This window comes from Nomascus leucogenys, chromosome 12 (genome assembly GCF_006542625.1).
Source record: "Nomascus leucogenys isolate Asia chromosome 12, Asia_NLE_v1, whole genome shotgun sequence".
Lineage (NCBI taxonomy): Eukaryota > Metazoa > Chordata > Mammalia > Primates > Hylobatidae > Nomascus > Nomascus leucogenys.
In genome coordinates, this window is record NC_044392.1 from 47,438,110 (window position 1) to 47,450,372 (window position 12,263).

At 57.0% G+C, this 12,263-nt stretch overlaps 2 protein-coding genes across 4 annotated transcripts in view; both read right to left on the bottom strand.

Annotated features, from left to right (window-relative positions):
* Positions 1-2,503: 2,503 nt before the first annotated feature.
* Positions 2,504-7,410, bottom strand: SLC27A3 (solute carrier family 27 member 3). 2 transcript variants are annotated; one of them, XM_030824475.1, is made up of 10 exons: positions 6,519-7,410; positions 5,963-6,172; positions 5,445-5,603; positions 4,782-4,906; positions 4,312-4,506; positions 4,114-4,204; positions 3,782-3,980; positions 3,456-3,553; positions 3,194-3,324; positions 2,504-2,837 (listed from the first exon to the last, which is right to left on the bottom strand). In XM_030824475.1, exons 1-10 carry the CDS (start codon positions 7,234-7,236, stop codon positions 2,661-2,663), a joined length of 2,103 nt encoding a protein of 700 aa, XP_030680335.1. In that variant the 5' UTR covers positions 7,237-7,410; the 3' UTR covers positions 2,504-2,660. The 2 variants fall into 2 exon arrangements, with proteins under 2 accessions (XP_030680335.1, XP_030680336.1); XM_030824476.1 differs by lacking the exon at positions 2,504-2,837 and having other exon boundaries at positions 3,233-3,324; positions 3,406-3,553; positions 6,519-7,409.
* A 1,215-nt stretch (positions 7,411-8,625) lies between these two features.
* Positions 8,626-12,263, bottom strand: part of INTS3 (integrator complex subunit 3) — a 48,083-nt gene continuing 44,445 nt past the window's right edge. The window contains exons 25-30 of one of the 2 annotated variants that reach the window (XM_030824474.1): positions 11,914-11,962; positions 10,703-10,870; positions 10,237-10,337; positions 9,966-10,038; positions 9,605-9,761; positions 8,626-9,494 (exon numbers count right to left, since the gene is read on the bottom strand). In XM_030824474.1, the coding sequence (XP_030680334.1) occupies positions 9,417-9,494; positions 9,605-9,761; positions 9,966-10,038; positions 10,237-10,337; positions 10,703-10,870; positions 11,914-11,962 (626 nt within the window). In that variant the 3' untranslated portion in view covers positions 8,626-9,416. Of the gene's footprint in view, positions 9,495-9,604; positions 9,762-9,965; positions 10,338-10,702; positions 10,871-11,913; positions 11,963-12,263 lie in introns of both variants that reach the window. The other variant, XM_030824472.1, reaches the window with a different exon arrangement.

Below are 12,263 nucleotides of genomic sequence, written 5' to 3' on the forward strand. Positions count from 1 at the left end.
TATTTCAATTAACATTTTGTAGGGCAACCTAATTTTTTTTTTCTTTTGAGACAGGGTCTCGCTCTGTCGCCCAGGCTGTAGTGCAGTTGGCACCATCACTGCTCACTGCAGCCCCGACCTCCCAGGCTCAAGGGATCTTCCCACCTCAGCATCAACCCTCTGCCCTGGTAGCTGGGACTGCAGATGCCCACTACCATGCCTGGCCATGTTGCCCAGGCTGGTCTCAAACCTAATTCTTTTAAAATTTATTTTATTTTTATTATAGCAAACAGAAAACCTGATGCTTTTGAATCAAAAGTCGGCCTTCTTGCAGCTTTCCATTTCTATCACTAGTTACAGCCTCTGTGACAAAGCTGGTTCAAAGAGCCGAGCCCTGACCTCAACATAGGAGTAGAAGACAGAATGCTGTCCCAGCGTCCCAGCGACTGGCTCAGCCCACTTTACCAGAATTCCCCTCCTCCCAGCTTACCTTGCTAAAGTGCAGATACTCAAGAGCAGGGGTGGCACAGGTGCAACTGACATGTTACACTTGGCATTTGTGGATTTGCAGAGTGAAGTGTGGGGTCAGGATTTAGGCCAGCACTATTCGGTAGAAATATAACCTGAGCCGGCCGGGCGCGGTGGCTCACGCCTGTAATCCCAGCACTTTGGGAAGCCGAGGCGGGCGGATCACGAGGTCAGGAGATCGAGACCATCCTGGCTAACACGATGAAACCCCATCTCTACTAAAAATACAAAAAATTAGCCGGGCGTGGTGGCGGGCGCCTGTAGTCCCAGCTACTCGGGAGGCTGAGGCAGGAGAATAGCATGAACCCGGGAGGTGGAGCTTGCAGTGAGCAGAGATCACACCACTGCACTCCAGCCTGGGCGACAGAGTGAGATTCCATCTCCAAAAAAAAAGAAGAAAAAAAAAAAGAAATATAACCTGAGCCACATGTGTAATTCTAAATTTTCTAGTAGCTACACTTTAAAAAGCAAAAATAGGCCGGGCACCTGTAATCTCAGTACTTTGAGAGGCTGAGGTGGGCAGATCACGAGGTCAGGAGTTCGAGACTAGCCTGGCCAGCATGGTGAAACCCGGTCTCTACTAAAGATAGAAAAAAAAAAAAATTAGCCGGATGTGGTGGCATGTGCCTGTAATCCCAGCTACTCGGGAGGCTGAGGCAGGAGAATTGCTTGAACCTGGGAGGTGGAGGGTGGAGGTTGCAGTGAGCCGAGATTGCACCACTGCACTCCAGCCTGGGCTACAGGGCGAGACTCCGTCTCCAAAAAAAAAAAAAGCTTGGTGTGAGGTTCTGCGATGAGGGAGATGGCCACTCAGCTCACAGGTCTGGGAAATCTGGGCTGAGTTAAGGTGTGGGAGAGCAGCTGCAGGAGGTGCCCCACTGCCAGCCAACACAGGCTGCCTACTCGCCTACCCCCAGGCACACCCAAACTATTGTACTCCTCCTGGGGCAGATTGGAGAGGTGCACAGAATGAGCTAAATTCCACATTTATTGGTCTATGCATGAAGATGTCCCCTGCACCTTAGCATGTGCCTTACCTAGTCTGTCAGTGAGGCTGCACTGGGCTTGCTGGTGGAAGGGGGCAAGTTGTAAAGTTTTGGAACAGGAGGGCCGGCAATAGAGACCCAAGTGTGCCAGTAGGGCATGTCCCCTGACCTCTCATGTTGGGGAGAGGGGCTAGAAGGGGAAAGGCAAAGTAGCAGAAAATTTCAAGGACCCACAGCTCAAAACAGAGGGGAACTGTAGTTCCTAGGAGAAGCAGGAGCTTCATCATTTCAAGCTTTTAGATGATGAACTTTCTGGACACCTCATTTGGGGGTCGAGAGGCCTTTTTCCTTTTGATTCCCACCATCCCTCCTGCCACCACATGCACGCTGAGCCTCACTCCATGGAGGGGCTTCCGTCAAACTCTCCTGCAGTACCGGAGGGTCCCCCCTGGGCACTGCTCCTTCTGGGAATGTCTGACAGTCACCAGGTAGGAGTAGGAACATCTGGAGGCAGGGACACCCCACTCTTCCCCCTCAAAGATTGGCTTCTCAGAGACAGCTGCGAGGCAGAGGGGTATCTTGAGCATCCATTACCCCACAGTCAAATACTTGTTTGGGCTGGTTAAGACTCTTCCCCAGGCCCGGCCACACCTGATTCTGGGGGAGCAGTTTGGGCTGGCTGCAGGGGGCAGCATTTCTGTGTGCTTCTGTCCACCTCTGCCCTTTGAGCCGACCCCTCGGGTCCTCCAGTTCCCAAGACAGAGCAGTGGGAGCCTGGCATTCAGAGAGTAAAACGGGGGCGAGCTACACAGGAGCACAGACAAACATCAGTCACCAGAGGTTCTCCAAGGACAAAGGTCACACAGGGTCTCCTGAGAGGAAAACACCAAGGTCCAGATACGGGGCTCTGGCCCACAGCCAGTCAGGGCAGGAATGTGGGGCCTGTGGCTCCATGCCAGGAGAAAACTCTCAAGGAAAAAGCAGTTCCACAGAGAGATAATGACAGATACTGTAGGTCAGAAAGACAGCTGGATCAGCTCCAGCCACATTTATTACAAAATAGTGACCGCAGTTCTGGTATAGAAAAGATCCCTGACAGCCCAGTACACCTGCAACAGCCCCCACCCCACAGAGTCCCTCCCTCAAGTGCCTCAGGTGTGGAAGGTCTCAGATTCGAAGGTTCCCTGCCAGGAGGGCGCTGTACCGGGCAGGTGTGAGGGGCAGGTAGGCACCTACAGCCTGGTCCAGAACGTACAGTGGGTCAGACAGGGTGCTGGGGTCGAAGCCCTCATTTGCCATCCGAACTTTCTGCTGTTTGAAGGTCTCTGTGGTGGCCAAAGACTCCTGGGGACAGGAGGAAGGGTCAGAGGGATTTGGAGGGAAGGGGACTCTGCCCAGGTGGTTCAGGGGAGTTGCCTGAATTTTGTTAAAGAGCAAGTCTTGGGAAAGGGAGTGTGAGGTCAAGGTTTAGGGGAGGAGGTGACAGGGAGGAGAAAGAGCCAGGCCAGAAGAAGGCAGGGATAAGGAAAGAAGTGGGGTGAAGAGCGCGTGTCTCTGTTTTTTCTCTTCATGGAGTGTATTACGTTGGGGGTCCCTTTGTGGAGTTTGGGAGCCATCAAACTCCCAAGTTGATACATGGGGTGGATATGTGGGGTGAGGATATATGGGGTGAGGGGCCGGCGGGGGAAGTGGCTGGTTACCTGGAGCCTGAGGAATCGGGGCCGGGCATAAGGTGGCAAGTTCTCAGACACATGGGTGTAGAGCTGCATAAGGTCCAAAGAGTGGGGGGGACGCAGAACTAGGGCTGCCATTCCAGCCCTGCCTTCATGCCCTGGTGGGTGTGGGAGACAGAGTAAGCCCCTCCATGGCTGACCACCACGAAGGCCTTGTGCTCCCTGTGCCCAAGTATTACCAATTCGGGGTGGTGGCTGGGTGCCTCCCCCACCTTCCATGCCTAGGCACCTGGCACTGTGACTCCATAGACGTTCACCTCCTGAAGAAAATCCAGGGCCTCGAAGACCTCTGCCACCTCGGTTGTGGCCACATTCTCCCCCTTCCACCTGTCAGAGAGCAGAGATCTGAAACTGGGAGTCAGGGGTCGGGGCCTTATGGGCTTGGTGGGGAGATGAGGTCAGAGGTCAGTGTCACAGGGATGAAATGGTGAGATCTGAGAATGAGAGATTAGCTGAGGACCCAGGTTGAGGTGGCAGATTAGAGAGTTGAGGTTCAGAAGCTTTGGATCACAGAGATCAGATGTCCAGGACGAAGAACCAGTTATGGACAGATACCTGAAGGTGTCTCCAGTACGATCATGGAAGCGGAGAAAACCTTGGTCATCGCAGACCAGCAGGTCCCCAGTGTTGAAGAAAACATCCCCAGGCCGGAAGACATCCTTTAGCAACTTCCCCTGGGCCAGCTCTGGCCCGCCAGCATAGCCCAGGAATGGAGACTGCTGGCTTACCGGGGCCACCAGCAGCCCTGGCTCACCTGGTAGAGTCACAAGGGTCAGGAGTGCTATCACCTTTCCCAGAGCCTCCTGCCCCCATCCACCCCAGTCTCCAATTCCAGTCCTCCTGTGCCAGCTTCAGCACCCCGCCCACCCCACCAGAACACCACCAACCTGGAGATGTGGCCATACAGTGCCCCCGGGGGTCCCGAATTGGCTCTCCTGTGGTGACATCATAGCGAATCAAGGAGAAGGGGAAGATATGCTGGGGAAAGGGAGACCTGGGTACTGGATCATTGCAGTCACATGAGCCCCCTCTCCTGCCAGCCCTCTGCTGTTCCACGGGTTTTCAGTTTCCTCTCTGCCCCTCACCTTGTAAAGCCAGGAAGCACGCCCTACAGCGCCTCGCTGTCCTGTGTAGTTGATGGTGGCCACGTTGCCCTCTGTCAGTCCATATGTCTCCAGCACCTGCAGGGGCCCGAAGCGCCGCACAAAACGCTCCCAGGTATCTGGGCGCAGCCCGCTGCCCACTGCCAGCCGGACCTTATGGCCACGTTCTGCCTTGCTCTGAGATGAGTGGGAGAGGGACCGGAGCTTCAGCACCAAGATGCCTGCTCCCTGAAGTGAATTCCTGTTCCCCATTCCCCAGAACCCCCTCCTACTGTGACCTCCTTCAGAGGCTGTAAGCATCAGATGGCCTAGGCCATCTCTGGCTCCTTATCTTACACTGCCATTTTCTTCTTGCTCCTTCTCCCTCCAACTCCCTGTCTCCTGTCAACTGTCCTGCTCCCTGTGAGCTAGCCCTGTGTCAGCAGCTCTGCCCAGGATCTGTGCCCACGCACCGGGGGCTGGTTGACAAGGTATCGGCACAACTCCCCAATGTACTGGAACACCGTCACCCTGTGCTGCTGGCAATCTTCCCAGAACTGACCAGCCGAGAACTTGGACTTCAGCACCACTGTGGCCCCTGCCAGAAGTGGGCAGGGGGGAAGAAGGAAGGAGGTAAGATTAGGAGCAGAGTGGGGAGCCCAAGCCCCTGTTTCCAGACCCCAGCCATCACCGTAGTCTTTCCCTGGGAAGGGCCCACTGTGGGAGTCACACCGTCAGGAAGCTGTGCTGGCCCTCTTTCCCCTCCCCCGGCCCCTGTCCCCAGCCTTGGAAGAGGTGAATGCCCTTTCCCTACTTCCCAGCCCCAAAGATCCCATCCTCCACACTCTCACCTCCTTGTCTCTCTCCCTCTTCTCTATTTGCCTGTTCCTGGACTGACATAGTCCTTCCCTGCCTTTGACCCTGCAGCCTGGAGTTATGTGGCTGTATGGCCCCCCACCGTTCCTCAGTCTGTGGGTCTAGGCAGGTGACATTGCCCCATTGTACAGAGCTCCTGGTGAGTAGGGCTCTGCCCCATCTGTCCTCTAGATTATCTACCCTGGAGGACTCACACCATAGTCCGTGCTTAATCAATGTCTGCTGGATGAATTAATGAAGGTGGGGTTGGGGAGACTGACCAATGCCCATGCAGCCCACAACGCCCAGCAGGGAGCCGGACATGTGGTAGAGTGGGAGGGCGAGGTAGATCACATCTTCCTGGTGGACACCACACAGCTGGTAGAAGCCCTGGCATTGCAGGATCTTCAGATGACTGATGCGAGCAGCCTTGGGGAGGCCTGCGGGGTGGCAGTTATGGGGCGATCAGGGGAAGGGCAGACTCCAAGATCTACCTATCTGTTTGCACCCCGGCTGGGTTTCCCACAGAAAGAGGCGGAGGCAGGACAGAAGCTGAGGACGGAGACCAGGCTGTCCTGGAAATATGGGTGGTCTGGGGGAGGTGGAGAAATGAGTAGGAGGTGAGAAGACTGGGGAGTGAAATGATGGGGAGAAAAAGGAAGTGCCAATGAAATCAACATCCTCTCTGGAGGCTTTGAAGGAGTGGTCTGGGAGCTGAGGAGGTCCCAGTTTCTGTTCCCAGACCCCTGCCTTCCTCTGCCTTAGTTTCGGGGAGCTAAGTATGGTGCCCGGCCCTCACCCGTGGTGCCAGAGGTGAAGATGTACAGGCACGTGTCTGTTATGCTCTGGGGGGAAGAGAGGTATCCTGGCACTGGCCCATCCACTTCAGCGGACACTTCAGCCACCAAATCGCTAATTCCAGCAGGGTGGGTTCCTGGGCCCGCAGCCCACAGGTGGAGCCCCATGGCTCTCAGGGCGGGCAGGTCCGGCTCCAGGGACTCCAGAAACTCTAGAAGGGTGGGAAAGCACAACGCCGGGGCCCTGGCTTTACCTAGAAGAGCCTATGACCCATGTCCCCTCCCCATCCCAGCCCACACTGCTCTTGAGTAAGGGTGAAGGGTATGGACATTCCATCTTGGGTCTGAGGCCTGGATCCTTGGGGATCCTTGGGGCACCAAAGATTCAGCCTCATCCCTTCTCAAACCCGGAGACTCCTACCTCCACTCACTTTCGAACCCCAAGGGATAGTCGTCTTCTTCCCAGGCCCAGGGATGAGACCAAGCCTTTCTGCGGCCCCCGACACGCCCCCTTCTGTGGCTGGCCCCGCCTTAGTCAGTTCGGAGCTCCAGCCTTACCTGGCGCCAGCACCAGCGCGCGCGCGCCGCAGCTGCGGAGGCAGTGCAGCAGGGGGCCCCGGCGCAGGGCGGTGGGCACAAAGGCCGTGCGCAGGCCGGCCTTGGCCAGCCCGAACCAGAGCCACAGAAACTCTGGGCCAGCGGGGAGGAGCAGCGCCACAGTTGCTCCAGGTGCCAGAGGGGCGGTGGCTCCTCCACCTCTGGCCGCACCGTCCCCTCCTGCAAGCTCCACGCCGCTTCCGGCCGCTGCATCTCCGGCGCCTGGCGCTGCCCGCTCGCCTTCTCCAGCGCTCCCCTCGCCGCTGTCGCCGCCGTCGGGTCCCCCGTCCCAGCCTAGCGCACGTAGGAAGGCGCGTGCAGCCCTGTTACTCTCGCGCTCCGCCTCCGAGTAGCTAAAGCGCCGCGAGCCGTGAATGAGAAAGGTGTGCGCGGGGCGCTGCTGGGCCAGTTCCGCGAGGCGCCAGGCCAGGCTGCAGCCCCCCTCGGGACTTTCCGGGTCGGCGGCAGCCGCGGCCAGGGCGCGAGCTCGAAGAGCCCTTTTGCAGCACAGGGCTCGCACCGCAAAGGCCAAGTCCGCCGGGAGCCAGCGCAACTGCGGCCAGAGGTGTAGCTTCAGCAGCAGCAGCGGTACCAACAGCAGCAGGGGCAGCAGCAGGAGGGCAGCCATGGAGCCCGCTTCCTCCGTCGGCACCGTCTGGTTCCAGCCGCTCGCGAACATCCCTGATCCTCCCTCCCGAAAACCTAGGGCCACTCGTTCTAGCTGAGACCTCTCCTTCCCGGGAGCGCGCGTGCGCTGGCACACGCCCCTTCCCACCCAGGCCCCCACCACTCCCCACGGGCGGAGAGCAGAAACCCGGGAGGAGTGCGGGCGTGGGGCGGCCCCGGACACCCAGCCCTCCCCCCACAGCCTACGCTCCGCCCTAGGCGCGCTCCCTCCCGGACTGTTCGCGGCTCGCACCCTACCAGGTCCAGGGCGGTGCTCGCGCCTTCCCTCAGTCCCAGGGTTATGTCTGTCTTCTAAGTTCTTTCTCGGCTTGGGCGGTTTAGGCATCTGGCTAAGCCCTAGAGTCCAGGCCTGAGAGCCAGGGCGTTTGGATCGCAGTCCATCTTCCCCTCAATATTTCTCATTTTCCCGTGAAGGGAAGGTACCATTGCTCTCTCCCAAAAGAATCAACTTGGCCCCTGGCCCATTTGGTTCTGCAAGTCCCGGCACGATGGGCAGACCCATCCCCTTCTGCCAGCCGCAACCCCAGGGGATGGGTGGCGGCTGAGAGTTAAATAGGGGAAAGGTGGAAACCCAGACTGCCAGATTTCTGAGGGGTCACGACAGAGGCCCCTCCCTTTGGGCAAGGGTACAATAATTGGGGCCAGCCAGCAAATGCTCTCCATCCTGGTTTTAATTGGGACAGAGGAAACTGGGGAAGGAGAGAGGAAGGAAAAAGAGGCCTCCAGTGGTTTAGACTTTCAAAGGAAGCAACAGCAGTGATGAGGGAGGGGAGAACCTGGATTCTGTAAAAAGACAAATTTTCAGGGTGAAGAGGAGCAGCTCTGTGCAGTTCGCCCAAACTTCACTCCTCAGTCCACCTCCATTCTCCCTGGACAGCAGGGGAACAACAGCATAGCCAAGGAACTCTCTGCTGGTTCACATGGCCCAGCAAGTGGCCACACTGTGGAAGGAAGAGCATCTCTGTCCCTCCCTGGTATCCAAACTTTATCTCCAGGTACAGTTGTCCCTGGAGACCAAGCTGGAACATCCATCCCCTGTCAAGCAGCGAGTCCTCCGGCCGTTCTTTGTAGGCACACAAACTTCAACTAGAGGATGACAGACCTTTTGAAAACCTCTTGTTTCTTGAGAAACGAGTAAGGACAGGCCTCATCCTACAGGGGATGGTTCTGCATAGATAGGTCAGTGCCTGGCTCCCACCTCCAGTGGCAGCAGGAAGGATGGATAGGGGCCAAAGCCAAGTCCCTTCTGCTCTAGACAAAAGTGGGGGCAGAACAGGAAGGGAAAGGGGGATGTTCTGCGGTTACAAGTAGGGGTGCCAATCAAATCAAGACCAAGCTATACATGCACAGGGCAAATGCCAGCAGACACTCCAGCACAAAAGACATTCTGGCTTGTTTTATTGTCATTTAAAAACAACTTTTAAGACACGATTATCTCTGCCAAAAAAAGAAAAAAAACCAGACTCAAGGAAATGGGATCATTTGACAATTCTGTGAAACTTGCCTCTGGGACTCCCTGGGCTCTGGTGTAGATTGAGGTGCCAACCTCAGGCCAACCTAAGCCTCCAGGGCACACCACATGGGGCTGTGGCCACCCTTTCAGACTCCTTTCTGAATGCTTGTGGCATCTGCCCCATGATTAGGAATGGACACGCTGACCACGTCATAGATGCCCATTTCCCACTGGCATGTGGATACTGACTATAAAATGCCCCTTCAGAACAAACCAAGACCCGAAGGGGAAGCGGGAAGGGACACCCACACACTGAGTCTCTGCTCTCATCCTAGCTTCTCTGGCCAGCTGCCCCTTTGTCATTTCCCTTCTCTGTTGAAATGGCTCTTTGGGAGACTGGGGGAGATTGAGGAAGGGGCCAGGGGGCTAAGGACTTCCACTATGGTCTGATTTTACAGAGCCTCTGGCTTCTGTCAGATCCCAAATATCACTGGGAACAGCAGTGTGAGGGGCTGGAGGCCCCAGGAGGAGGGAAAGGGCTAGGGGCTGCATGGCAGCTTCTCAAACTCAGCCAGAGGAGAAAGCTCCTCCTTCCACCAGGGGAGCTTGGGGATGCAGCAAGGGTGTTTCCCCTGCAATCTCCTCAGCCTCTATTAACCTTTGAATCACCAAGAAGGAGAGGGCAGTCCAGCTGGGGGTAGGATGGGGAATGCAGGGCCTCAGTCACTGTCAGAGCCCACTGCAGAGGACCCTTTTCGTTTCCGCTTGGTAGGCTTCGGTTTCGTGTCTTCCTCCTCCTGGAAGAGATGGGAGGGGAAATGGGAAGTTACCAGCCTGGGCAGCTGCTGGCGCCACTCCACCTGCACCCAGTGCTCCTTTTCCCCCTGTGCACTGGCTGGGCTCTCACTGAAGCACTGCTGGAGCCCGACTCTTCTTCGGCATTGGGGGGCTGTGTGGCATTCTTTCGACTTCGAGGGCTGGACAGAGCTGCTTTTCGCCGGCTCTTGGGTGGCTTGGTGGAAGAGTCCTCATATTCCTCCGCCAGGGAGAAGAGATCACTGAACCTAAAGAAAAGGAGCGGCAGCTCTGAGTGGGAGGCTCCTACGGCACCTCCCATCCTCTTCTCTGCCCCCAGGCCTAGGCTTCTTTTTCTTCAACTCTGGACCCTAAGGTCTTGCTGGCCATTACGTTTATGTCCCTAGCAGGCTTCCTCTCCCTTAGGCTTTTCCCCTACTACTTTCCAAGGCCCAAAGTGGCAGGAGCCTCACTTCATCTTGTGGGCTTCGTCACAGCTCGCCTGGACATGCTGCAGCGCCTGGAGAATTGGGGTCTGGCTAAAAACTAGAAGAAGAAAAGGGAGAGCAGGGAAGGAAAAACAATCAGATGTCTGGGAGCTTATTAAACAGCACCCACAGGTTGTTTTATCCCGAGTGTGGGTTGTGGCCCCCGGTGTCCTGCCCCTGCCCCCAGCCTGGCTCCAGGCGTAGTCTGGGCCAGGGCAGCACTGTCTACACTGGACACCGAGGGTGGAAGGCATACAGTTCTGCTTGGTGTTGGTCAGGTTGAGCCGCAGGTTGTCCAAGTGCTCCAGGATTTGCTCCAGAGTCAGCTGGGCCAGCTTGCTGCTAGAGCTCCTCAGGCTGTGCAGGAATCACCAGAGCCAGAGTCTGAGTGTGGGAGGGTTCCAGAGTGCGAGACACCCTCCACCCGCCAAGGCCCCCTTAAGACAGAGGCAGCCTACATGGGGAACAGGATAGGCAGCCTGGGAGGGCTGGGGTTGGGTGAGAAAGGTGTGCCTAGAACAGGGGATCCTGGCCACAGGGGCACTGGAAGATGGGGAGAAAGGGCCACAGTGGTCTCACATGCCATGTGGCTTTGGACCACTAGATGTCGCCCACAAACCAGGCTGGGACAGCACTGGCCCCCACCACCACCAGCACCACCACCGGACAGCAATCACTGCAGACGGCCATGGCCTGGAGGGTAGACAGGGACTGTGTCCCACCTCTGTCTCTTGCGAGGCAGGCTGTTGTTCTTGATGAGCAGGGACTTGATGTGCTCGGCCAGCAGCTCATCATGTTTCATGCACCAGTGCCGCAGGATGCTGGTGGTGAACTGGTCGTCAGGATGGCAGGGCCGGCTCAGCACCATCTTCACCATCTCCTCGCTGGGCCTGGGGGAGGAAGGGGGCACTGGGTGCTCCTTGCACAGTGGCCACAGGGCATGCTGGGTCTCTCCCACTTATTTCCCAAGCCCCGGCCTCCCCACCCACCCACTACTCTCACATCCCTCTCCCTCTTCTCCTTAGGCCAAGGAATGCCTGGTTTCATCCTCTGTGGAAGCCAGGAGAGAAGTGAGATTCTTCACTTGCTGTGGTAGGAGAAGGCGTGTGCGTGTGTGTGTTGGGAAGGAGGACCCTCAGTTCTCCTCCTCCTCCCCTAGAACAGTCAGGGAGTGGGCCTGGGAGGCAGAAGCACAAAATGCAGATGCTCCCCTACCCCTACCCTGCTAAAGCTGTGGGCCAACCTGGCTTCCAGCTGGAGGAAGGGGGCAAGAGAGGGTTGTGAAGTGACAGCCCCACACAGCCTCCAAGCTTCCCACTTCCTCTAGGACACTCTGTACCATTTCTAGTCTCTCAGGCAAGAGAGCAGAAAGGGTGGAAGGAAGGCAGAAAGGTAGGAAGGACAAGATACACAGCTGCTGCCCCGTTTATCGGGGGATGTTGCTAAAGGGCTTTGCGGGAAGAGGGGGCTGCCACCCTCTCCCTCTCTGCCCCACCCTGTCAAGGCACAGTAGGTCCAGCTGGCTCTGCTCTGCACAGGGTGAGGGAGAGGATGGTGCGTGACCCTTCTACCCTGACCCTCCCTCCTCTTGGATTAGCTGTGTGGTGGCCAGCAGGAGCATGGGGTGGTGGGGGCAGGGAGCAGGAGCCACCAGGGATTAGAACTGCTGTGGCAGCAGGAAACAGGGATGTCCGGTCCCCACCTCCCCACCTCCAAGGGCAGCTCCTGGTGGGCAGGGGGGTAAAGTCGAGAGGAAGCCCAGATCCCAGGGGAGCTGCTCATTTGTAAGTCACGTTGGGGGAAGGGCAGAATAAGCAGATGTTAACGACAGGAAAAAATATGGCAATAAGGAGCAGGACAGAAGCCCTTTAGACCACAGCAGCTCTTGGGATGTTAAAACTGAGGGCTAAAGAGCCCCAGAGGTGGAACTCACTTTTCTCTTCGGAGTTGAAGCAGTAGGCAGGACAGGGCCTCTGGGTGCTCTGTGAGGGAAGGGCAGAGGCTGTTCAGGGGGAAGGTATGATTCCAGGATGGAATCTGGGGACCTCTCTCATCCCCCAAAAGCCACTGGAGGGAATAAGGACAGTCCTTGATGAGGAGCCAGGAAGAATCCCCTACCCCACTCCTATCAGTCCCTGAGCCACCTGAGCCCCAGCCCAGAGCCTGGCTCATGGTAGGCCCACAGGACTCACCTAAAGAACACAAGTGGCTGACAGAGAGCCTGCCCATCTGCGCTTTGGTGGGAAGGAGGACAATGGATCTGGGCTCATCCTAGAAGCCCAG